Source organism: Abramis brama, assembly GCF_963993115.1.
Source record: "Abramis brama genome assembly, chromosome: 13".
NCBI classification, from domain to species: domain Eukaryota; kingdom Metazoa; phylum Chordata; class Actinopteri; order Cypriniformes; family Leuciscidae; genus Abramis; species Abramis brama.
Window position 1 is genome coordinate 10,100,216 of NC_139975.1, and position 26,839 is coordinate 10,127,054.

Here is a 26,839-nt window from a genome sequence, read left to right on the forward strand (position 1 = left end):
CGTGTTGGAACGTCAAATTGCGTCCACTTCAGGCGGTTTACAACATTACACTAAACTATACAGATGATAATTGTTGTGATAAAAAAAAACTTTTTTATTATTCAAGTCATTTGTAAACCTCTGGGTTTTTCATTTTAGTTGCCTCCTGGTAGGTTAGCTAGCTATATGTGCGGAGTATCTTGCCCAGCACTGAGACTTGATTGGACACTTGAGAGAAAAATAAACAAGTCTTTTCTGAAACAAGTGCGTTTGTAAGTGCACTAGGGAGTGAACGTGGGGAAACACGGACAGCATTTTAATTCAGCCGAGGGGTGTTTCCATCAAGTGCCCATGTTGGAATGAGAGAGAGAGAGAGAGAGAGAGAGAGAGAGAGAGAGAGAGAGCAATAAATGAGAGCATATACTGTCACTGACAGTCTGTCAGTGTCCTATCTGCATGGCTGCCACAGATGTAAACATCTATTCTGTAAGTTATTTACATCTTTCATTTACGGCACATATTATTCACAGTTTAACATGCATGTTTATTTTTTATAAAGTTGCAATGTATGACGACTGGATTAGTTGGTCAAGAATGTTTAACTTTTTTCACATTTCATAATTTCCCTATGTTTATGTGCTAATATGTGCAAGATGTTGTTATATGCAAAATGTGTTAAGATGTTGGTTGCAATGGAGAAAAGCGTGAGCTTTTTCGTTTTTTTTTTTTTTTTTTTTTTTAGTTAGACTTCATCCTCCTATTTGGTTCTACTCTAAATCACTGTTGTGATTCTTCACAATGCATGTTATGCATGTCTGTTATAGGCTACTTCTAAAAAGCATTCATGTGCTTGTAGTTTGAATTTATAGTTTAACATTAGGGTCTAAATCCATTGTCAAAGTCATTTAAAGCTGATTAGTTCTTGTAAGCAGATCAGCATTGCTGCTTCTGTTTGCCGCTTCAGTCAGCATGTATCCCAATGTCCCTCAGTCTCTCCCTTATGAAGTTTGTGATGTTTTTACATTTGTGCAAGAGTATCATCCCACTACTGTTCCGTTATGCTTTTAACATAAATAATATGCTTTTAACCCTGCACTTAAAGGACGTTTCTCAGGGCAATGGCAGTGGAAACCTTCAGTATGCTGAGAAACACAGGCTGCATAAAGAGCCCTTTGTGCCCCAGTGTGTGTGTTAAGAATACTGGGGCAGTGGAACAGATGAAGGCTGTGTGAAACACTTCCTTGTGTTTGTACAGAGTGAGGATCTCTGAATACCTCAGCATGCTGCTTTTCTCTGTGATCGAGACTCAAACCCTGGTCCATGCATACCAATATGCTCAGTTACAAAATGACATGGGTCTGCTTCTCCGCTTTGATCACTATCTCCATATATTAATAGACATATTAGGGAGAACAAGAGTTTTTGGTTGTGGTGGAGCACTGATAATATTGTGAGATATTATTCAATTTAAAATAACTGTTTTTATTTTAAAACATTTTAAAATGAACTTTATTCCTGTGATGGCAAAGCTGAATTTTCAGCATCATTACTCCAGTCTTCAGTGTCACATGATCCTTCAGAAATAATTCTAATATGCTGATTTGCTGCTGTAGCAAACACTTGTGCTGCTTAATATTTTTGTGGAGTCTGTGACACATTTTTTCAGGATTATTTGATGAGTAGAAAATTCAAAAGAACAGCATTTATTTGACAGAAATCGTTTGTAACAAATGTCTTTACGGTCACTATTGATCAATTTAATTCATTGCTTAATAAAAGTAGCCTACTAATCTTTCTTACCCCAACTATATGCAAATGTATTATTACATTTACTTGTATCTTACTTGTATTACTTGTAATAAACTTCTATACACTATAGTATTAATTTACAGTTTAATTGATTATTAAAACCTTTAATATTATTGAAGACAACAATAAACGTTTTGTTAGATGTTACATTCACTATAATGTCATTTTTACAAAGACCCTTGTGGCAATTATTCATCATGACACAATCAATGTTTTCCTGGTATGTCATGTCAAACTTTCTTGATGTTGTAATTTCTCAGTGTGAGGAGATGAGGACTCTCTCTCTCAACGGTCATGTCGGTTTTGACAGTCTTCCTGATCAGCTGGTCAGCAAATCAGTGAGCCAAGGATTCAGCTTCAACATTCTCTGCGTAGGTGAGGAAGAAGTGCTTTTAAAACCCCGCAGAGCTGGCATTTAAATATTAGGATTGATGCAAGAGATTGCTTCGTTTCTACAGGTGAAACTGGGATAGGCAAATCCACTTTAATGAACACACTTTTTAACACATCGTTCGAAAATGAAGAGGCCAGCCACTTCCAGAACGGCGTGCATTTACGCCCCAGAACGTACAACCTACAGGAAAGCAACGTGGATTTGCAGCTGACCATTGTAGACACTGTGGGATTTGGCGACCAGGTTAATAAAGAAGAAAGGTAATGCTTATATGCACTGAAAGGTATATGAATGGCATTGATAATGAATTGTCAAATCAAAATCTTACACCTTTTATTGTTTCTCTGCAGTTATAAACCGATTGTGGACTACATTGATGCCCAGTTTGAAAACTTCCTTGAAGAAGAGCTTAAAATTAAACGTTCCCTTTATAACTATCATGATTCACGCATCCATATCTGCCTCTACTTTATTGCTCCCACTGGACATTCACTGAAATCTCTGGACTTAGTCACCATGAAGAAACTGGACAGCAAGGTATCGTATTCAGAAAGTGTTTGTCATTTATAGGCTATAAATTGTGCATTTATTGTATAAATTATACAGAGAATCATATTATTCATGTATATCCATATTTTTCCTTCCCAACCAGGTCAACATTATTCCCATCATTGCAAAGGCAGACACTATTTCCAAGAGTGAGCTTCAAAAATTTAAGATCAAGATCATGAGTGAACTGGTCAGCAATGGTGTTCAGATCTACCAGTTCCCAACAGATGATGAAGCTGTGACTGAAATAAACTCTTCTATGAATGTAACAGGAACTTGAGAAAATATACATATACAACAGATACAGACTATGTTCCTATAGAGGCAGCTTTAATGTTGAGCCAGTGACTTGTGTTGCAGGCGCATCTGCCTTTTGCTGTGATTGGAAGCAATGAAGAGGTTCAAATTGGGAACAAAATGGTGCGAGCCAGACAGTATCCATGGGGAGTGGTACAGGGTAGGTACTGCTGCTAGCAGATAAAGGGATTATCATTGTCTTACTTTAGGTTAGAAAAAATGGACAAATTGGGCATTTTTCTCTCTTTTTTATTTACTGTTAAAAACAGGAAATGTTTTAGTGCAAATGAATAGCAAAGGATGCAATTACTTTACTTTGTATATTATGCTTCTTGTGCAGCCATGGGGAATTATGTAGATAAAAAAAAAAAGATATTAATACTTTTATTCATCAAGGGTGCTTTAAATACTACACCAGATTATTAAAGTCGGCATGAAATGGTAGTTGTGATGTCTATATCAGTGAAACGGCTTCTTGTACAAGAAAAAATAAGGCGGGACTTGATTTTGTCTATCAGGAAATGATTGGACCATTGGATGGTTGTGGTTTGCTATTGGTCGATCTCATGTGAGTGACAGGTTGTCCCGCCCCTTACACCGAAAAACACATCGACTGCATCCAAAATCACACACTCTCTTTAGTAGGTACTTCATTTGAATAAGTAATTACTTTGCGACCGGCAAAGGTAAAAAAGTATGTTCTGTGTAGTATGAGAGAGTGTTGTATAAATGTAATCTGGACGTACTACATTCGCCATGTTGTCATTGTCCTACAAGTGTCAGTTATGTCGCTTCACTGTCATTCATAAATATTCTCTCATGGCCTCATGGGATAGTAAAGTGTCCATCTTATGCACACTTCAGAATCTCACCGGAAGAAGGTCATCCGGGTACGTTTTGTAATATGCATTTTAGAGTACTGTAAATTCTGTCGTACTATTCTTATCACATAGACATAGGCCTACTGTTTTTCGCTTGCTATAGGCTATAGTAGGCCATTTCGAATGTAGCCATCATCAGAGAAGAGATGTCACTGCAAGAGGGAGGGGATTTTAAGGCAAAAGAATAAAAAATAAAATAAGGATTGTCAATTTTGATTTCATGGTGACTTTAATGAAATGATGATGTCTGGGCTTTGTTCTCAGTGGAGAACGAGAGTCACTGTGACTTTGTAAAGCTGAGAGAGATGCTAATCCGTGTCAACATGTTGGACCTGAGGGAACAGACCCACGCCAGACACTATGAGCTGTACCGCCGCTGCAAACTGGAGGAGATGGGCTTTAAAGACACGGACCCTGACAGCGAACCCTTCAGGTACTGCAAGATCTCATCCAAGACACTTCTACAACGAATTGCTAACTTGTACTAGTCAGTCTTAGTCTTGCTGTAAAAAAACTGTAAATTGATTTAAGATGCATCATATGATCATGGAAACATTACATACACATTCATTGCATCAAGTGCAATATCTTCTCACTATCTTTCCTCACATTCAGTCTGCAGGAGACATACGTGGCCAAGAGGAGAGAATTTATCGGCGAGCTACAACTCAAGGAGGAGCAGATGAGACAGATGTTTGTCAACAAAGTGAAGGAGACAGAAGCAGAGCTAAAAGAGAAGGAGAGAGAGGTATAAACCACTGGTTTTAACTGGAAACCATGTTCAGAAAAAATGTCAAGACAGTATTAAATGTGTACTAGTGTTAGTTTAATATAAATGGTCATGTAAAGATACAAAACTAAAACAAAAAAATATAAATAAAATAAAATTGCGAGCATCTCAGCACTGAACTAGGGGTGTTAATCGATTAAACATTAACAGAATTATTTAAATGATACGCTCATAATAAATAATTGAATTTATTGCAAGAATAAAATCAAAGTATCTCATTAAATGAACTCTTGTTCTGTATTCCCAGCTGCATGAAAGATTTGAGATGCTGAAACGCACACATCAGGAGGAGAAGAGGAACCTGGAGGAGAAGCGTAGAGATTTAGAAGAGGAGATGAACACCTTCAACAGGAGGAAAGTGGCTGCAGAAACCCTACAGTCTCTTCAAGGCTCCTCCGCCATGAAAAAAGACAAAGAGAAGAAAACGTAAGCCTTCTCCTCCCACTGAGACTATCTGTTCCCATCTCTGGTAGTCACCGTCTGTGAATGAGCCTGATCTGTGTCTGCATTCACAAGCGTCTGAGGTCTTTTTGTTTGTCTGTGTTGGCTGGGCTCTTCTGGGCTCTGATGCCATGGCAGAGGATTCTGGGATAGGAGAGCTTCAATGCTGTAATATTGGAGCACACTGGCAGATGGGGTTTTGGCATGTTTAAGGATGGAGAGACAGATGATGACACTAGTTGCCTGGTACTGCCAGCTGCCGGATCAGCTTGCATTTACGCCCCATGATTAAGTGTGTTTGCCACTTTTTGCACTCACTCTGAATAAAATGAGTGCTTGATTTCTTGAAATATGTGTTTTTTGGCTGGTTAAACATCTAGCTGATTTTATTAATGTCTATAAATATTTTCTTTTCAGTTGATTGGCGACCCAAGAAAGCATCAGCATCATCACTGCTCAGTAACTATGTGATGATCCACTGATGTGTACCTGATTCTTCTGGATTTACATTTTTATTAAAGGGATAGTTCACCTAAAATGTAAATTTTGTCATCATTTATTCACCCCCATATCATTCCAAACCTACCCTCTTTTGTGGAACATGAGATATCTTTGTTCAAACAATGGAAGTCAATGGTAACCATAACTTAACCAAATTACCAACATTCTTCAAAATATATATATTTTTTGTGAGCCACAGAAGAAGAAAAAAAGGCATACAGGTTTGGAACCTCAGCAAGGTGAAAATGAAGGTGAACTTTGAAATGGTTTGATTAAAACCAGTTAACTTTGTCATTGTCTTATATTCATACAGAACTGGACTGTTAACATATCATTTAGAGTACTGTACTGTAAGATTAATTGTTTGATTATTAACCAGCACAATGATGGTATTTTTAAATGTTAAATATCTCTACTGATGTTACACAAATGCAACTGTATATTTTTGAATTTTGAAATAAAAAATACTTTGTTTTTTTCTATAAGAAAATACTCTCTATAAGAATGGAGATGAATATAGAAAAAATATATTTTATTTTATCTAAATAAAAATAAAGATATAAGAATGCACAAATAAAATATAAATATAAAGTTAAAAAATAAAAATGATTGTAAAATAAATACAAATTCAGGACTAAACTTAGGTTAATAAAAAAAAGTTAATTGTATTCATTTTATCAAGTTATATATTCCTTTATTTATTTTCCTATTATTACACTTATTTATTTTTAGTTTATTCAGGTTTGGGAATCCATATACAAGAACCACTCAATAATAAATATAAAGAAAGTTTTATTTTATGCACGACCAATTCAATTAAGAGTATACTACAAGGCTTTTCTTTGAGAGAATCTGAAAAAAAAATATTCTTTTTGATTAGTGCCTCAAAGTTTGGTGTCCTTCCTTTAGTCCATTTTTTTTTTTAGCTTATTTGCTCCCGTCTGCATATTCTCTGACCTCTGACTAGAAGATTTGCGTCAGCCTTAGTGGCTTTTGCCAAAGGATTACCACGTGTACTTAACCAAATCCCAAAAGCACTTAAACCACCAGTTACTTGCTGAATTCTCCAGAGCAAGAGATGCATTTCCAGATGGTGTTTGTTATTAGTGAAGCAGGTGCCTGAACTGATTCTTTACAATCTTTACACCTCAACCACCTACTGAAATGCATTGTACATCATGACAAAATGGTTTTAAAACATTGCAATGTAAAATGAGGAAACTTAGCTTGTGTTCACTCTTGAATCATTTATTGTTCTGTTGAAAATGTGTTGCTCATATGACTCAGAGTCAGCGGCATTAAAGGAATACAGAAGGGTTAAAAAGAGTCTGCATTCTTCCCCAAAACTCAACACAACAATCTAACCGTCATCTCTCAGATCCAGTATACAGACTGAAATACCCTTGATAACAGTTAAAAAGGCATCATAAGGCCATGGTGGAAATGACAAAAGATTAAAAAAACCTTGCATGTGTCTCTGCATAAGCGGCTTTTATATCTTACACTGACCGGCCGCTGGTCCTCAGACCTCAAAAGCCAGACAAAAGACGTGAATGACCTCTGATCTGAACCAAAAGGATAGCTGGAATGTGCTCTTGTACAGTCAGGTAAGTTAAACTAAAATTTCACACTCATTCTCTCACATAGACGAATACAATCAAACTTATATATCTAGGAGGAGATAACTGCACTCTGGTTGTTTATTTTAACCAATGTCCAGTTTAAAAAAAAAAACAACAACTATAAAACATAAAAGAATGAAATTTAAAAATCAATGTCCCCATCCATATGATGGCGCATCCAGCATGTACTTGCACTGGCCTCTTCTGGCTGAATAAATAAACTCTCTTGTGATTGGCTGACCATGTGTCAAGAGAGTATCTCCCTTGATTGGTGGACACGCGGTTACAATTTGCATACGATATCTTCAGTACTTAATCTAAATGACCTTTCGATTAAAATGTTGTGCTCTAGTAACTTGTGTCTTTACAGATACATTCGCTCCTACTTGCCGAGTATGCTATCTGTCATGAGTCTCTTTGGCTGACAATTTCATCTGGCTGATGCAGCCATATAAATCTGACAAACACCTTCCCACCTAAAACAAACAATCATACATCATATATGCCTGCATTTTAATATTATCTTCTTTTATCAAACGTTATACTTATAATATACATCTGTACCTGTATAAAATAACCAAAAAAAGAACTAAGAAATAAATTAAAGGAATAGTTCACCCAAAAATTACAATTCTGTGATAAGCACACATGCACGTTTCAAATATGTCAACAACACTAAATGTAATTCTTGCGTTTTGTGCTCGAAGTTTGAATATGCGTATGCGAAAATTCAATTTGAGAGTTGTGACTTAAGATAGCTTTTGTGAGGAACAGATTGAAATTTATTACTAGGGATGCACCGATATGAAAACTTTGGCCGATATCGATAATTCTTCGAAAAAGAGAGCCGATAACCAATATATTGGCCGATCAATCTAAATCCAAATTTGTATATAATTTTGGAGAGCCTGATTACAAAAACAAAATTCGCCCCATTAAAATCCATGTCCCAAACACACAATTATAATGTTCTCATTATAATTTTATGTAGCCTGTATGACAGACTTAACTGTATTTTCCTTTTTTGAAGTGATTCCAATCATATTTCAAGCAATTCAAAACCATCTTGGCGAACAGTGTGCATCTGAATGTCTGTTCATCTGTGTCTCAGCTGAAGGGAAAAAAAATCCATTATTTATAGGCTTTAATATATCTGCCAAATTGTATTATCGGGCAGATAACGATAACATTAACAATGAACGTATATGTATGATATATCGTGCATCCCTACTTATTACTTTAGAACTCATATGGACCACATTTATGGTGCTCTTTTTGTATTTGCTGACACTGGACACTTTTGTCTGGAAAAGAGCATTTGTTAAACTATCTTCTTTTGTGTTCCACAGAAAACAGAGGTTGAGGTTGTTAAAGGATGACCGAATTTTAATTTTTAGGTGAACTGTCCCTTCAAAGGTTTGAAACTGTGGAATATGCAAGATTTAACAGTGATTCATGTCCTAAATGTTTCAAATGCTTATTGGCTGACTGCTGAGAGGTTTGTGGTTTCTGTTCGTCATTCTGGGTGAGACAGCAGTGTGTCTCACATGGTCCCGCCTACTAAGGCTGAATGTCCACTGATCATCTGACAGTCTTGTGTACAAATCGATAGGTAATACACTGAAGTACCAAATGATTCTTTAAATAACTATGAAAGTCTGTGTTATTTGTGTACCATATTGATATTCAAAAAATCAAATGCTGTAAGACTTGTCTTCACTGGTCCACGTTCTCAGTGTATGTCCTCCACAGTGACTGATGAAGTTTGACTGGGAAACACTTACGATTTGTGTTTGTAGTCCTTTATATGCTTTTTTGCATGTGTGGTTGAGCAGCTTTACACATATCTGATCGAGGCTCAGAGGGCAAAAACCGCAGAGTGAATCCTGATTCTTTCTTGTCAGTAGTTCATACTGAAATCTCATAGGTTGTTCCTCCAACACCAGTCACTTTCTTCACCCCTCCTGCAGGTTTGTGTGAGTGGACGTGATGATTGGCCACGTTTTGTTTAAAAGTCGAGCTGAATGGTTGGTGGGAGGGGAAAAAAGAGAGAAACGTAAAACAAAATTAGATAGGATGCATGTGGAAAAGGTAATAATAAAGCCAAAAACACCTTAGATGCGCTGAAAGTGTTGTAGGAATACATGTATTAAATGTAACAGAGACAAAGCAAGCAAGACACATTCACAAACAAGGTTTCAAGTCAACATTAAATTACAAGCCAGTTTTTACCATAATAGCTTAATGGTGACGTTGAAGTCAAGTGAACATGGTGTAGTTCATTTACAGTCTACGTTTGGCTTTTTACTTCTGCCGATTGTATTTAGGCTTAAAAATTCATAAAAGTTGTGAAGATTATCATGATGAACAAAATGTGTTCATCATGTGTTCATCATGAAACCTTTGTTGTACACAGTTTATTTCTGCAATAATCCAAAAGCCAATGAAAAATTCCTATTGTGTTTTTGGCAAGTTAACCAGGGTGACACTAACTTCAGTGCTGCCTACAAAAATACATAATCTCTGCAGAACTCTATAATTATAATGTTCAGAAATTGCTGCATTAAGTATTTTAGAAAAGCTACAACAGCAGTCTAATCCGCCTTGGCAATGTCAGGCGAAAAGGAAGTTGTTTCAGAGGTAGAAATGTTAAATATTACGGTTTTCCAATATGTTGACTTAAGACATAAAAATTAGCAAAATAAGACGAACCTTAGCACAGAGACATAGTCATCCTTATGGCCACAAGGCAGGAGGAGGGAGAGCAGAAGAGAGCAGACGAACGTAAAGAAAGAAAACAGAGAAAGATAGAGGGTGCGTACAGAAATTCGAGGGACAGTAGAGTGGCCATGGGTTGCAGGAAGAAAGAGACAGTGTTACTGAACAAAGAGAAGAAGAGAGACCAAACCAAATGAATACAATCACGAACACTGGACCTCAATGTTCTACTTGACCATCACACACACAGGCGTGCAGGTTTTTTTTGGGGGGGGGGGCGGGAAAAGAGAGAGAGACGGCTAAAATCTGCAGGCATTACTCACTTCGGCATCAGAGTCCCGCCCCCTGATGTAGAGGGGCGGTGCTGTAATTCGGCGCCACCTCCGTAGGACAGTGATTTGCCCAGAGGTGTATGGCCAGGGGCAGGGCCAGGAGGAGGGGAGCCCAATGAGCGAGCGCGAGGAGAAAGGGGTGGAGCTCGAGAAGGGGGTGAGCTTGTTGGGCGCAGGAAAGCTCTGTTGGGGGAGGGTCTTAGGGGGGCAGGGCAGGCCTGGAGAGAGCCCTCCCTTTGCTGAGCAGACAGGTAAGGGGACGTGTACCCCAAAATAGGCGGGGGCCCCGGTACTGTGCTAAGAGAGTTCGGAGGGTGCGGTCTGGGCGGGGACAGCTCATGAGCAGCAGACTCAAACTCTGGACTTTCGGAGGGCGTCAGCAGGCTTTCGTATGATAAGCTGCCGTTGCGCGTCTGATTGGCTAAACTCTTGTAGCTAGTGGAGGTCGTACCCTCAGAGATGAGGGGCCCAAGGGCATTGTGGGCCGTTTGGGCAGAGCGAAGGCTTGAGGAGCAAGAGGCTGCTGCTGATTGGAGGAGGGTGTCTGTAAAAGAAGGGTAAGATCGCCCGCCAAACGCAGAAGCCCCACCCAGCCCCCCCGAGCCTGCTCTACCCCCCTCCCCTCCCCCACGGCACCCTGCACCCCCGCGGCTTGACAAACTGGGGTCTGAGAGGTAGCTGGGCTGCCCAGTGGTGACGGGGACAGAGGGAGACTCGGTCATACTGTTCCCTCGACTCATCTGAGAGGAAATAGAAAGACAGAAAGTGTACACCAAACGTTCCTGACAGCTGAAGCATCACCAAAGAGATGAAGGATGACACACAACTGAAAGTTTGAGCAAACCACACTGTATAAAAGGGACGTACGGAGCCCCGAAGGGGACATTGGAGATTGTAGGAAAAATTCTATTTAAATGCTTTTGCATTTGCTTGGAAAACTTTTGCATTCTTGTGCAAAGTTTTGCGTTCGACCACATTGACAAGCATAGGAAAACTATATTTCAGAGCTTTTGAGAACAAACCGTTAATCTCAGAATAAATCCTGTATCTGAGATTCTTTTACTTAATTAAACAGACTGGGGCAAAATACAGTCACTGCAAGTTTAAAATACTCAAAATAGCACATTATAAAATGCAAACGTTTTGCGAGCGGATGCAAAGTGTCTCAGCAAAATGCAGAAGTGCTGAGACGGTTTTTCTTCCCATCTCATATTTTTTCCCATCACCATGTCCCCTTGGGGGCTCCGTAGGTACGTATGGAGGCACAAGAATTATGTTTAAAACAATCAAGGAGGATTTGACACTAGATTCATGCCATTTTTTACAGAATGGATGAAGGAAAGGAGTCAAGTTATGCTTCAGAATGAGGAAAACGGCAACAGGAAAGAGTCCAGCTTGAATAAAACGCAACAACTGCAGAGTCAAAATGACAAAACACAAGAGCAAGGTGCAAAACACACCATAACAACAGACGACTCACATCTAAACTTACTCGCTCACTGACTGCCAGTGATTTCAGATAATCAAGAAAAATAATAAAAGAAAGGATTAACAAAAAAGCGGGAAAAATGCAATGCAAAGTGCATCATGGTTGTCTTAAACAAAAATATATATTTGACAGTTTCTGCACCTGAACTTATGTGTACTCCACTTAGACTTACCTTGCTGGAATGTGTGGAGGCCATTTGTTTTTTTCCTGGGCTGCTGTAGGCCGGCCTATATTTATACAGTGAAGGTGTGGGTGGAGTCTCGTTCAGCAAGCTGCACTCTGATTGAAAGAAAAGATTGTTATAAAAATATATTATATTTTCCAGCTTCCAGAGGAGATCAGACGTGCTCCTACAGTAGTCACATTCAAATCCAGACTAAAAACTCATCTGTTTAACTATGCATTTAATGAATGAGCACTGTGCCAATGTTCGTCCGACTGTTTATACTGTACTGTATTTTATTTTTTATTTTTCTAAACTGTTTTAATTATTCTTATTTCTTTTTATTATTTTAATTTCTTCTATGTAAAGCACTTTGAATTGCCACTGTGTATGAAATGTGCTATATAAATAAACTTGCCTTGCCTTGCCTTGCCTTCCTTTTGTCTTTACTTGACCTCATTGGAAAAAGTAATATTACTCATGATCTGACATCTATGATGCATGTTCACAAACCTTCATTTTGTGTGTGAGGCAGCCCAGGGTATCTGTGCTCTGGTTTGGGTGGTGGAGGTGGATCAGCATCAGTGGACTGACTCTCCATTATCTCCAGACTACTTTTAGACTGAAGTACACACAAACACACAAACACACACACAGAGCAACTCTTATCAAAAATAGCCTGTTCGTCTAAAGGGTTTTTATGAACCTACTCTTAACAGAGATCTTTAGCATTGTATGTCAATTACTTTCAAAAGCAAGTTGATCATTTCAGCTGTAGAGATATCTAAAACAAAAAGACTAGAGCATGACAAATATTAAATAGTGTCAAGTTTGGAGGTAAGAATGGAAAAGGGTGACTGATATTGATTTTTTTTATATATATATTATTTTTGTGTGTAAATGTTAGAAAAGCAGAACCAATATTTAATATTTTTGTATTTTTTGTCATTATTTTTTTTTGCACAGCAGTATCCAAATAATTACTAGGCTACAACAATTACATATCAAATTCATTGTGAATATTTTAATTATTATAATGCATTAAATAAGCAATTTAATGACCACTTATTGGCGGTCCAACAATAATAAAAACAAATAATTTAATATAAAAGTCCAAATATGGCTCAAAAACACTGCTCAAATTATTATCAATCAATGTCTAATTATGTTTCGCTTTATGTTTTGAACCTACAACCTTTCTGTTACCAGCACAAATCTCTAAGTTGATCTATTATAGTTTATCTATTATATTATGTTTATTACATTATCTTTATTTATTTACTGAATCAATTTACACTGCGCAAAAACAAAAAAACTACCATTACAGACCTACTCCATTTGGAAAGCACTGCAGCTGCAAACCATGAATGTTAGCATGATGAAAAAAGGTATGATAAGATGTTTGTACCTGCTGGATGCCATTATCCAGGACTTTAGCAGCTAGCTGGGCTTCGGATAGAGGTGGCCGCAAAAATGGTGGCTGGACCTGAACAGAACGAGGCTTTCGTAAGCGACCAAGATACCTGCCCAAAAAACATTTACATACAATTAGAACTTCATTTTCAACAAAATCTGCAAAACACATTTTTATTTGTAAGGAAATACGATTTTTGAACCTGGGAGCCTGCGAACTACACAGCACGTGTGCAATGTTTTTCAAACATCCGTGTGTGAAGGGGTTAACTCCACCTCTGAACTTCCCGGTCACCTGAGGGTGAGGAGAGGAAAATTGAAAACACGCCCTTGGAAATTAGGCAGAAAAATAACATCATTCTGTTCGACTAAACACACACAATGTGGACAAAAGACACACCCGAACACACACACAGACACACCTGTTCATTGGTCGTTCTCCCTCTGGCTACAAGAACAACATGGAACCCAGTGAGTCCCGCAACCGGGACAAAAAACAGACCAGCTACACACATCACTGCCATACTGAGTAGCATGTTAAGGATACCAACAGAACAGAACAGGTTGATGTGTATTTATGTGCATATGCGTATCTGAGTGCATTATGTGTAAAGGATACGTGACACCAGCGTGGACCTGGTCCAGTCGTTTAGTGTGATGGAGGATGTATAGCAGACTGAAGCCAAACACATTCATAATGTGAATAGTGAGCGAGAACAGGAACAGAAAGAAATAACGATAGTTCCGCCTCCCAATGCAGTTGTTCACCCATGGGCAATGATGGTCAAACTCCTAAACGCATGCATACACACATTTAGACAATAAAAAAATCTAAGTCAAGACTATAACCGAAACACTGAAGACTTTTTTTAGTGTGAAACTATGGTGAATATGTGAGTACCTCCACACAGTTGTCACACACGGAGCAGTGTGAACAGCGCGGTGGTCTGTAAAAGCGGCACGTGGAGCACCACTTCATCCGCACCTGAATGCCCCTCACCTCCACCGTCTTATAAAGCGGAGCCCGGAAATCATCCTCTTTATCCTCATCTTCCTCAGCTATAAGACACACGTCACAGGTCAAACACAATAAATACTGTCCAGGTCATACTTTCCCACCAAAAGAAAAATTAAAGGAAATTGTAATTCACAATGAAAACATTTTGCTTATTACGCATGTAATATAATAATAATAATAATAATAATAATTATTATATATATATATATATATATATATATATATATATATATATATATATATATATATATATATATATATATATATATATATATATATATATATATATACACACAGTGGGGAGAACAAGTATTTGATACACTGCCGATTTTGCAGGTTTTCCTTACTTGTTCTCCCCACTGTATATATATTAGTGCTGTCAAACGATTAAAATATTTAATCGCGATTAATCGCATTAATGTCATAGCTAACTCGCAATTAATCGCACATTTTTATCTATTCTAAATGTCCCTTGATTTCTTTTTGTCACATTATTTCTTTCTCATTTTAATGCTCTTATCAACAGTGGATCGGCTTGCTTTGTGCAAATGTTTTTTTATTGAAAACAACATTGGCATATACTGTAGTGTTCAATTTCACACTAACATTCACACTTGGAGCAAATAGAGAGAATTTGCATCAGCTGTGTGCTTGGCCATCAAGTGGTATTTCAGACTGGACGTGCTGCGATGATAGCTCAGTTCACAACGACAAAACACAGAGATCACTTTGGTCTTGTCAATGGAACCATTTGGCAACTTTTTAAAAGTAAACTTTCCATTCAGAATCTTATTGGCATCCATTTCGGTGTCCGCGTTCGCCATCCACTCAAAACGTAACGTTAGCCTACTACTCTTTGGCCGGCTCGCAAGCCCAAACAAGTGTGTGCGGCGTGCCTGTTGTTTTGTTTCCGGTCTAGCTAGATCCGGTGTGGTGTTGTAGTTTTTCTAACGTTACTAGTTGTTGCAAAAGCATGTGAAAAAAACTACAAAGTTTGCTAGGCCAAAAAGAACGTTAATCTCGCGATAAAAACATTGACGCCGTTAATATGGGTTTGCGTTAACGCCGTTAATAACGCGTTTAACTGACAGCACTAATATATATATATATATATATATATATATATATATATATATATATATATATATATATAATTTGTACAGTAAAGTGCACTAGTGTTAAAAGTAGGGATGCACGATATATATCTGTTATTGGCTTTCAAATATAAAGAATTATCGGTTATCGGTGTCGATATTTTCATATCGGTGCATCCAGTTAAAAGCTTGGGGTAATAAGATTTTGTTAAATGTTTTTGAAAGAAGTCTCACCAAGGCTGCATTTATTTAATTAAAAATACAGTAAACACAGTAAATATTGTAAAATATTTTGGGGTAGCCCCAACCCCTTTAATCATGAAAGTTTTCTCAATGTAAATTACATAAAAATAAACTGAAGTGCGTACCTCTAGGAAAGATGCCGGGGTCCATGAATGTGGCCATACAGAAATTGGCCAGTGTGAAGAGGAAGACCACAGCATTATAGAGCGGAATGGTGGAGGAGATCCGCTCTGACAGCCACGGACACCTGCACAGAGATTTCTCTCATTACACGTACAGTAATACTGAGACACTGACTTTCTGAATTAATGCATTTAGGTTCTACTCACGTGAAACAGAGAAACAGTGTAGTGGCCCCCACAAGGAAGGCGGTTGCTGCGGACACAGGCACATAGCGACTGGGGCGGAATGGGCGAGATGGGGAGGGGTCTCCAAGAGCCCCGCCCACACTGAGAGCCACAGGCATTTGGAGGAGTAAAAAAAACAAAAAACTGGGGAATAGGGGAAGCTGTCAGAGAGAGAAGAAAGCCTGTCTCTCACCTGAGTGAGGATGGTGTGTAGCTATGGCCATAATAACTTCAGTGAAACTGATATAAACAGAATTATGTTCTCACAAATCAAGGTGCATTTCTGTCCTTAAATCAAATGTTAACGTAAAATAGTGCAGATGTTTTTTTGTATACGTCTGTGCGGATACATAAAAAATAGACTCAATTCATATACACATAATTTGCGATACTACGACTTTACTGTAATACAAAAATAGCTCTAGTTTAATCAAAAATAAGTTCATATGGCTTGAATGTAACAAGATTTGGTCATTAAAAGGAAAATCAAGTGACAGCAAAGCTCTTTTAGTGCAAATCTCTGGTAAGCCCCATGTTACACCAAAAAGAGCTCAAAGGAAGCAGCAATTTGAGTACAGCCATTCATACAGTATATCGCTCAGAGACCAATCTCATATTTCTTAAAGCATCACAGCAGATGAGCCCATGTGGGAATGATGTCAGACTACAGAAAGGAAAAAAGTTTTGGTGGGAGGTATACAATGAAACAAAAAAGTGTGAGGAAAAAAATAAACTACAAGACAAAAAAAAAAAGAAGAACTTTCTTTCTACAATCTCAATGGGAGTCTGGATTCCCCCTGGAGCAGTCCGTCTAAGAAAAGATTGTAATTACTAGAACAAAATATAAAACAGAGCTCTTGATGTCTTGTGCCCTAAATGAGAGCTCATTCTCCACTCTTCTGGGGTGAACTATTCTCACACTTCGATAAGAGACAAACTGGCCGAAAAGCGAGCAGAAAAACAGGTCCCAGAATTCCCAGGTCACAATCACACGAATCTTGCAAGTTTAGAAATCCACATGATAACGTGGCAGAGTTGTTTTTCAGAGGTTCATATGAAAAAAAGCAACGCCCGCAACTGAGTGCGTGTCCACCACAGCAATTGCACGCAATCCGTATATGTCCAGGGTTGAAAACTCCAAGTCTTGGTGACACATGAGTGTGCAAAACCATTTTACCCCTGCATAGTGTCCCATGAGGCCTTTCTTTCCTCACATGGATGACACTGATGAGTCTAGAATGCTGCCCTGCTCCTTTCTGATTCCTTAACAGGCCTGAGCGGTATCTATAAGAAGAGGAGATAATAAAACACGTAAGATGTGAACTCATGACCTGATCTTACAGATTCTTGACAGTCTCCATACCGGTTCCATTTCATTTACAAGCAGCCCGTATCAAACGAATGATCACATGAAAGTGAAACATAAAGCAATGAATTGTGAAACCTACATGTGTACACACACATCGTGTTGAAACCTGATCATGCTTTTGCTGCTCTGTGTCACAACTTCTGACTCACCAGGAAAGGGTGTGCCTCTTTTTTCCTGTATTCTCCACCAGGTTTTTTTGTATACAGTTCCCCCCAAACCCATCCCCCTGTTACAATCCCCTTTTTCTCCTTGGCTTTGCTGTCCCACTGACCACGCAGTGCCCTTGAGCCTTGCAAACACAAGCCTTATTACACGACTCATAATCTTCTTTTCTTGCAGCTACTTCTGCTGTCTTCATTCACAGTAACACCCGAAAACTGATTCAGTTCTTATGGGAATTATATCTTGATTTGATTAATTAATAAACATGTTAAATCATATCAGACCATCAACTTTTAATCAATAATTAACTGGATGATGGATGTCAGATGATATCTGACCAGACCACATAATCAATAATAAACTGGAAAATTATGTTAGGATGTCACTGACCTACAATGGTCAGTTTAACAATTAAATAGTCTTGTAAAACACAGTTTTTCACCGGCTAGCTGTAATGTTTACAAGACAGGTCCAGTTTACTATAGATGCACTTCAAGGAAGAGAAAATTTACATTTAATATTGTTTTCAGCTGTCCACCTACCTAGACATTTATTGGCTTATTATGTGCATAGCACACGTTTGAATATTATAGAACTATAATGCATAAAAACGCTGTCTAGGTAGCAGCTAGGCAACTCATTAGCGGGCGCAGTCATTCACTACAGCAAAAACACAAACCAAACTGGTGAATTGAGTGCCAATATTACTTAAATATCAAAACAAACAATTTCAAACATAAAAGCAAAATTCAGAGTAGAAACCCCTACGGTTGTGTCCCGTGTTCGTAAGCTTATCACCCCAGCTAAGAATATAGTCCTCCAAAATACTACCTCACACAGTAAAACAAGACTTTAAAACACAGAACGAATGCATATTGATTAAGTAGTAGCACAAATAACTTATAAACCAGAGTAAAATACGATCATTTAACTTTTCACATCGTGTTTTGCCTTCTGTTTAACTAGGCCGCAAAGTCAAGCCTGGGACTCCATTTGTTACAGCCTCGACTGAAGGAAAATTAAACGCGGTGCTATTGATCCGATTTCAAAACAGAGCAAAAGCAAATCGCAACTTGAGCCTAAACGCTTTTAAATAAATAACACATCTATTATGAATGACATCCACTGGTATATACTCACTCTGTGTCGTATATCCCCACTTTACGTACTTTAAATGGATGGCGTTTATTCACACATCCTGTGATTTGGAGACTTGGTTTCTCTTCTGCATCCTGGCCCGGGTGAGCAGTAATATCTGATGGGAGAGGAGCTTCAGCTCTCTCTATCCGCTCTCTCCCTTAATCTCCGTGTCTTTCCACGGCCCGGGAAACGGCTTTTGATCTGTGTATACGCCCGGGGCTGAAAACTCCCCAAGTCGTTTATCCGATGCAGTCTGATAAGCCAAAAATAAAACCCTTAACAAGGCATCATCATCTTCTTCTTCGTCCCCAGCATCATATCGGGACACCGGTATACGACATCCAGACTGAGATCCGGAATTGATTCGTGTCTACACACTATGTAAGCATGTCAAAATAATAATTGCTCAATTTGTTTGCTCAAAGGATGCAATTTCAATTAAGAAAAAATGGCATGTAGAATAACGTAGTCAAACTGGTTTTGGTTTGTTTTATTGTATGTTCAGAAGGACATATACAATTACAATTGAATTAATTAAAAGCTTTTACAAATGTACAAAATTATTAAAATTAGCCCTTTGAAAACCAAACATTGCGACAAATACTTGTATGCTTCTATTTAAGGTCGATGAAGCGAATGTCCATGATGAGCAGAGTGTGTCGTGGCAGCGGTCTGGGTGCCGGTGAGAGTACCGTCATCACTTGAGCTTGTGTGTCCACCGCTGTCACCACTATAAAGCCACACACCGGACTCTCTAGAATCCCTCTGCTCTGACCCGCACCCACCTCGCTTTCATCCTCCACCGAACTCACACTCAGCACGTGGTGGGTCAAATCCCTGCCGGGGCTGACTGGGACGAGTTTGAGCTGGGTGTCGTCCTGAGACATACCCAGGGGGAGACAGGAGTCTGGGATAGAGGGCGCACCAATCTTGTAAATGCGCACATCTGAAAAGCGCACATCAAAGGCGTGAGGGTAAAAGGAAGTTCCACGGAAACCATAGAAGTATTCCCGGATCTTTTCGTCCCGTGACTCTCGCCGGCAGTCCTTGGAGCGTTCCACCACGCCACCGGATTTTGGCAGAAGGACGACACGTACAAAGTGTGGCAGGTCACGTTTAAGCTCATTGTAGAGACGCTCCTGGTCCAGGACTAGAACAACATCCACCTGGAAGGCTGAAGCACAGTGGACCAGTGCCTGGTAGCCCGAACCTTTGACCCAGCCACATGTGTTGATTATACAGCCACCCACACTAGCTTTGCGGTTCACTTCGCAGCGCTGGGAAAACACTTCTGCAAGGCTTGAAGTCAGCTACACACAAAGAGAAAAAGAGAGACATTCATTATAACACATTCTTTTAATTTGTCTGGATGATGCATAGTGAAGTCAACATGAAACAGCATTTACAACCTGTTACTTCAGTAATCTGACACACACTACCGTTCAAAATTTTGGGGTTGGTAAGATTTTTTTAATGTTTTTGAAAGAAGTCTCTAATGCTCACACAGGCTGAATATTAATTAAATATTTATTCCTGTGATGGCATAGCTGGATTTTCAGCATCATTACTCCAAGTCTTCAGTGTCACACGATCCTTCAGATATCATTTTAATATTCTGTTTTGCTGCTCAAGAAACATTTCTTACTATTATAAATGTTGAAAACAGTAGTGCTGGTTAATATTTTTGTGAAAACAGATATATTTTTCTGGATTCTTTAATAAATAGAAAGAAAAAAAATGTTTTTGCAAACATGTAAAAGTCTAGTGTCAATTTTGATCAATTTAATGCATCCTTGCTAAATAAAAATATGATAAATATAATAATTTCTTTAAAAAAAAAAAAAGCATTACTGACCCCAAACTTTTGAACAGTACTATATTACAATCAGACAAAAAATATCACACAAAAATATTAATACAAATATAAAAAAAGAGAAAGAAACAGAAACAGTTAAAACATTTCATATTATACATAACAGTATACAACATTAAATATTTAGTAAGTACTATTCATTAAAAAAAAGACAAAAAAAGACTGACTTTTAAATTTGGAATAACATGCACTAATGGACCAAGCACCATAAAACAGGAACTTACATTAAACAAGTTAATGGGTTAACTATTTGATTACATGGTTTCTTTAACAGTCCTACTACTCAAAGCTAAGATGATTATTGTTACTAAACTCTTTCACCCTAGTAATACTGATACTGTTGCTCTGAAATAATTTTAAAAATGAGCACAATGTCAGTGAGTACTACTTTTCCCTCAGTTACTGCTACAAAAACTGACTTTGCTGTTTCTGCATAAACAATTACAGAAGAAGAGTGAGACTTTATAGCTGCGTTTAAGTGAAAGATAAATGCACTTATTCTCGTTATTATTGATTAAACAGTGCCAGGATAGTTTGGGGCCAAGATCAATCTGCTCCAATAATTTATGGCCCAAAGCTCAGTGTATCACTGAAGTATAAAGACAACAATCCCTTAAGTGCAACTTTGCCATTACCTTGTTGTAAAGTTTGATGTTTGTTCCTGGTGTGGTGGAGCCAAAGTGAAAGACAAGCGGAGCCTGCACAGAGAAGCCTTCTTCTACATCAGCAGGACGCTCAATGCACAGCGCTGCCATGGTTCCAGGCACAGAGATCTAAAGACAAGAACAATTAAACATGCATATGGCGTTTCATTTCTTACAACTCTGTAATGTTTAGCAGATCTGCATTGATCCTTCAGGCATCCTTTACTCACGCTGCTCTGGCCGACATCCAATTCTACCAACGTAGGTCTTCGTCCCAGTCGCACAGCACAGTTCAACAACACTCGACATAATGTTGTCTTTCCCACATCAGTTGGTCCGACTACCATTACCTATGACAACAAACCCTGTTTAACCACATATGTGACCCTGGATCACAAAACCAGTCACATGTCGCACGGGTATATTTGTGGCAATAGCCAACAAAAAATTATCGATTTTTCTTTTATGCCAAAAATCATTAGGATATTAAGTAAAGATCATGTTCCATGAAGATATTTTGTAAATTTCCTACCGTAAATATATAAAACATTTATTTTTGTGAGTGAATGCAGCACAGTCGTGAACATAAATGGACAACTTTAAAGGAGATTTTCTCAATGTTTTTTTTTTTGAACAGATTCCAGATGTTCAAATAGTTGTATCTCGACCAAATATTGTCCTATCCTAACAAACAATACATCAATGGAAAGCTTATTTATTCAGCGGTCAGATGATGTATAAATCTCAATTTCAAAAAATTGTGACTGGTTTTGTGGTCCAGGGTCACATATATAGTCACACAGTGAGAAAAAAGGAAATCCTGTATGGCATCCAGATGCATTGATTATCGTTTTATCATCATCGCATCGCAGCCCTCTGAATCATAATTGAAATCCAATCAAATTGTGAGGTGCCTAAATATTCCCACTCTTAATCTCACTACAATTGTAGTGCCTTTGTCGTCTTTGGCTTTCTTAGTTGGGGACACTTAATATTCAACATTATTATTGATCTGCCCGAACTGACACCATTATATGAGAACTATATATATAAATGAACTAAATTAATAACTTTTTTACAACAAAAATGAACCATCACTGAACTTATTTAAGCTGGACTATGACGCTATTTTCTTCTAGATCTGCTGTGCAGCCAAAATAAACTTGGTTGCATTATTTTTTCTCTTTTCACTGCAAAGCTGCTTTGAAACAATCTGTACTGTAAAAAGCGCTATATAAATAAAGGTGACTTGACTATTCAAAAGAGGTTTTTTTTTTATATATATATATATTTTTGAAAAAGTCTCTTTTCTTTATTTGATCAAAAATACATAAAACAGAAATATTGTGAAATATTATTACAATTTACAAATTACAAAGTTTTCTGTGATGGCAAAGCTGAATTTTCAGCATCATTACTCCTGTCTTCAGAGTCACATGATCCTTCAGAAATCATTCTAATATACTGATTTGCTGCTCAAGAAACATTTCTTATTACCGTCGATGTTGAAAACAGCTGTACTGCTTATTATTTTTATGGAAACGGTGATACTTTTTTTCAGGATTTTTTTGATGAACAGACAGTTCAAAGGAAAATCATTCATTTGAAATAGAAATCTTTGGTAACATTGACTTTAATGTTATTTTTGATCAATATAATTGTTTTTCGCTGAGTAAAAGTATTAATTTCTTTCAAATAAAACCTTACTGACCCCAAACTTTTGAAATAAATTGCCTGTTAACATACCCGAGGGCCTCTCTCATTGTCTTTCTCCGCTTGACGTCTCATCTGCTCTAGAGCTGCATGGGTGTTGAGATAGAGCATCATGGGTGTATCTTTGGACACATAAGCCACCTATATTTATGGAAGACAGACATGTTTGAATTGATTCTTCGTTCCTTGTCATTAAAGCCTCTGACATCATTTTAACTTCTCTCACCTCTGTCTTGCCTGAAAGTGCCACAGTGCAGCCATGCCAGGTGAACACAGCGATCTTAGAGCCTGGCCCGAACGTGTACTTCTTATTTCGGTTCAGCTCGGATCCGAACACCTCTGCCATACCGGAGAACAGCTCGAGTTGGACTCGTTCTCCTGTTTCGACCTCAAAACGCAGTTCTGTCTCTCTCTCCAAGTCGAATCGTGTGCCTGGAGTCCCAGCACTGCCCGACGAGCTCAGGCCCTCCTCGGCTGACTTTTCTGGGGCTTCTGCAGTCATGGCTCAGGCTGTGACAGAGAAAGAACTAGAATGTTTAAAATTTGCGAGCTACTTGTATTCTCAAACATGATAAGATAACAGATGATTGTGCTATACCTGTTTGAATTCGTCCCCTCTGTGAAATATTTAGGCAAAAAACGTGTTTTATTTGAATTATGTCACACTGAATTAGCTTGTTACCGTTAGCTTGTTACCTTTTGCAAATAATATTTTTAATATATCGTAACGTGTCTACACTATTCCAAACATCCACTGTTCAAACTACACCTCCTTATTTACAAATACTCGCTTATTTCTTCCCTGCAGACCAGATTGTTGTCAAACCAACATACCACACTGATGAAGCCGTGCCGTGTCGCGTGTAGATGATGTCATGCGATGGTTGACCAATGACCAACATTCTCTCAGCATGCAGATAACATTGCACAGATTATATTTTACTGAATTTTAAACTATATGACTGTGTTCCGTAAATTTCATATAAATAAAGAATAGAAAAATCGGACTATTCTAAAACATGTGTTCAGAATCAGAAAGAGCTTTATTGCCAATGCCAAGTATGCTTCCATACAAGGAATTTCTCTTGGTGCATACCTGTCAACATTTGGATACCAAAATATTTCTACTTAACTGGTTTGCGCCCAGTGGGATTTAAAAAAAAAAATAGAAATATAAAAAATACGGGAAAAATATTTAAACGGGATGATAGCGGGATAGCAAGGTAAAATACGGGAGAATCCCGGGAAAAACGGGATGGGTTGTATGTCTTGGTGACAGAAGTAAAATAAAATAATAAAAAAGTGTCTCTGGTGATTTTAACGTGGCTTTTGTATACAGGATTAAAGAAAAAAAGATTGGTTGCTGGTGGTTCGTCACTCTGTTCCGAGGATTTATTAGATATAAAGATCTTGTGAAGATATATATTAAAACATTAAAGTATACATTTTATATATTTAATTAATCACGACTTCCGCTTCTGAGAAACCTGTAAATTGGAAAAAGTATCCCAATCAACCTGAATGCACCCCTCTATTTTGTGGTCTAAAGTAATAAAATTACTTGGCAGCGTTGTAACTCTCTATTCTCATCTCTCATAATTAAACAAATGACACCCTTATACCGGGACATTTTGTTTTTAAGCACCAACTTCATAAATACCTTGACTGCAAGACTGTCAAGACTTTCCACACCAAAAGGCGGCACTGTCCGTCTAACTTTCACAACATTATTCAACACTTTCAAGAAGTCTGCAACATACATAAGGGCTTGCAGCAATGGCGACTCGGGCCAAATCAGGTGCGTAACACTGAACACGTTTAAATGTGGTCTTGAAATTAGAGCAGACTACTTTAATCTTTTGTGCTGCGCTTCACATTAGCAGGTTATGAGTTTTCGTGTTTATCAGGTTCTGTATTTTCAGTAGGAGTCAATGTGGTTGTGTTAGGTCATGCCTAACACAACCACATCAGGCAATCTCTCTTATACAATCCCTCAAATTTAAGATCGTCTAATTAACTTGTGAAAGATTATGAATGCATATCTTGTATAACCCAAGAGCTAGCCTATAGGTTGACTGATTGGTTTGTTCACAACTGATGGGATGCAGATTTAAATGTCCTATAACCTATATTCAGAACCGATTTTTAAATCGCTTTATTTTTGTTTTTGACACCATAATAAATAATTAGATTACAACTATGAATATTATTTAAATGAATATATGTAATGTTTTAATGACAATAAGTAGTATGCAAAGTGAGTTTGTGATCAAAATGGTCACAAATGCATTTTTGTCTTTGTTTAGGTTCAATTTTATATATATATATATATATATATATATATATATATATATATATATATATATATATATATATATACACATATACACACACACATACATACATGCATAGATATATATATATATATATATATATATCTCTATATCTCTATATATATCTCTATATATATATATATATCTCCTTGATTACTAGTTTATCTTGATGTATGCAAACTAAAAACACTGATCCACCTAAATATGCAGGTCGTGGTCGGAAGCGTAAGGCTGATGTAGATTCAGAAGCAGCTGCAGTGGAAGAGAAAAAAGAAAAGCTTGATGGAGTAGAGAAAAAAGATGAAGAAACAGGACAAAGGGTCGTCATCGAGCATTGGTGAGAACACATGGCTAGTTATTTAAAATGAGTTCATGCTGTTGTGCTGTGTAATAATATTTTGTGTGTTATTTACAGGTGCTTTGTTTTGCTACTTTGATTTTATAGCCATATTTAAAGAAGAAATATATTCAATCAATTGAAGAGTTTTACATATATTGTTCGTGTCCTCTTATTGTTAGAAAAAAGAAACTCCCTCAAAAAGGTAAAATTGCCCATTAAAAATTACTTGCAGCTGGCAGATATTGCCCTTTAATAATTAAAAAAAAAGTTTTATATACGAGTCATGTTTATATTCTCGCTGTTTTACAGTAAAAGCTGACGAGTCTACGGGCGGAATGCGGAAGGTGTGCGTGAGGCACTTGCGGCTTCGCACCCTGAACTTCACGTGGTGCTCAATCCAGAGAAACCTCGGCGGAACAGCTTTGAGGTCACACTGATGGAGGGAGAAAAAGGTAAGACTGCCAACCAGTATCCATACATGTCTTTTTCTGATGCCATTGAGTAACAAGATTGTACAGCCACAATCTATGGATGGCCAAAGAATTATTTACACATGCTACCTCTGTATTTCTTTCTCCTGAACAGAGATTGTTTTGTGGTCTGGCATTAAGAAGGGTCCTCCACGCAAACTGAAGTTTCCCGATCCTGCTGAAGTGGTGTCTGCCCTGATAGAAGTGCTGAAGAGCAAGTAGAAGTTATAAGGAGACCGGTTAGAAGATGCATTTTTTTGCTATTAACTTGTTTTTAACATATTACAGCTTTGTAAATCGCAATAAAGTGATCTTTTCCTCATTTATTTTCTCCCTCTAGTCAGTCGTCTTTGTTCCCGGACATTGGATGCATAATGATGTTAATGGACTAATGGGAAAATCTCCCCGTCTGTTTTCTGATGATCAGCTCTTTTGTTCTGGTCTGGATAATTGACCTTGCCTGGTTTCTTCTGTCAAGCTCTTAAATTCTTCTTCATGTTCTGTTTTGACATGACTAGTTTCCAGATTGCTGTTACCTGTCTCTCTATAGAACTCTGTTTTGTGTAGTTTGTGTAGTTGTTTTGTGTAGTTTGGTAAATCACATTTTTTTCTCTTTCTTTTTTACTGTTTGAATACAAATAAATCTTGCTTGATCTCCCTTTAATCTGCACCATCATTGTGTTAATCTGTGTTGGGGAAAGTTACTTTTAAAGTA

General features: G+C 37.8%; 4 protein-coding genes across 8 annotated transcripts; 2 read left to right on the top strand and 2 right to left on the bottom strand.

Annotated features, from left to right (window-relative positions):
* The first annotated feature begins 181 nt into the window (after window positions 1-181).
* septin8b (septin 8b) lies at window positions 182-6,131 on the top strand. Of its 2 annotated transcripts, none has more exons than XM_084132285.1 (10): window positions 182-465; window positions 2,049-2,163; window positions 2,247-2,442; window positions 2,533-2,719; window positions 2,835-2,996; window positions 3,092-3,188; window positions 4,174-4,342; window positions 4,525-4,657; window positions 4,947-5,125; window positions 5,558-6,131. In XM_084132285.1, the coding sequence occupies exons 1-10, from the start codon at window positions 436-438 to the stop codon at window positions 5,559-5,561; spliced, it is 1,272 nt and encodes a 423-aa protein (XP_083988411.1). In that variant the 5' UTR covers window positions 182-435; the 3' UTR covers window positions 5,562-6,131. The 2 variants fall into 2 exon arrangements, with proteins under 2 accessions (XP_083988411.1, XP_083988410.1); XM_084132284.1 differs by lacking the exon at window positions 5,558-6,131 and adding an exon at window positions 5,279-5,449 and having other exon boundaries at window positions 258-465.
* Window positions 6,132-6,868: 737 nt separating this feature from the next.
* Window positions 6,869-19,006, bottom strand: zdhhc5b (zDHHC palmitoyltransferase 5b). Of its 3 annotated transcripts, none has more exons than XR_014608673.1 (12): window positions 18,781-19,006; window positions 16,063-17,364; window positions 15,859-15,980; window positions 14,280-14,437; window positions 13,998-14,170; window positions 13,801-13,903; window positions 13,582-13,673; window positions 13,374-13,488; window positions 12,479-12,587; window positions 11,975-12,081; window positions 9,976-11,053; window positions 6,869-9,283 (listed from the first exon to the last, which is right to left on the bottom strand). XR_014608673.1 is itself a non-coding variant. In XM_084132447.1 (12 exons), the coding sequence occupies exons 2-12, from the start codon at window positions 16,197-16,199 to the stop codon at window positions 9,172-9,174; spliced, it is 1,977 nt and encodes a 658-aa protein (XP_083988573.1). In that variant the 5' UTR covers window positions 16,200-17,364; window positions 18,752-18,934; the 3' UTR covers window positions 6,869-9,171. The 3 variants fall into 3 exon arrangements, 1 of the variants encoding a protein (XP_083988573.1); XR_014608674.1 differs by having other exon boundaries at window positions 18,752-18,934; XM_084132447.1 differs by having other exon boundaries at window positions 10,305-11,053; window positions 18,752-18,934.
* A 220-nt stretch (window positions 19,007-19,226) lies between these two features.
* clp1 (cleavage factor polyribonucleotide kinase subunit 1) lies at window positions 19,227-23,850 on the bottom strand. Its single transcript, XM_084132521.1, has 6 exons — window positions 23,580-23,850; window positions 23,208-23,491; window positions 23,015-23,122; window positions 21,499-21,618; window positions 21,260-21,397; window positions 19,227-20,061 (listed from the first exon to the last, which is right to left on the bottom strand). The coding sequence occupies exons 2-6, from the start codon at window positions 23,481-23,483 to the stop codon at window positions 19,366-19,368; spliced, it is 1,338 nt and encodes a 445-aa protein (XP_083988647.1). The 5' UTR covers window positions 23,484-23,491; window positions 23,580-23,850; the 3' UTR covers window positions 19,227-19,365.
* Window positions 23,851-24,685: 835 nt separating this feature from the next.
* Window positions 24,686-26,788, top strand: selenoh (selenoprotein H). 2 transcript variants are annotated; one of them, XM_084132607.1, is made up of 5 exons: window positions 24,686-24,779; window positions 25,525-25,651; window positions 25,964-26,106; window positions 26,240-26,363; window positions 26,433-26,788. In XM_084132607.1, exons 1-4 carry the CDS (start codon window positions 24,758-24,760, stop codon window positions 26,344-26,346), a joined length of 399 nt encoding a protein of 132 aa, XP_083988733.1. In that variant the 5' UTR covers window positions 24,686-24,757; the 3' UTR covers window positions 26,347-26,363; window positions 26,433-26,788. The 2 variants fall into 2 exon arrangements, with proteins under 2 accessions (XP_083988733.1, XP_083988732.1); XM_084132606.1 differs by having other exon boundaries at window positions 26,465-26,788.
* The last annotated feature ends 51 nt before the right edge of the window (window positions 26,789-26,839 follow it).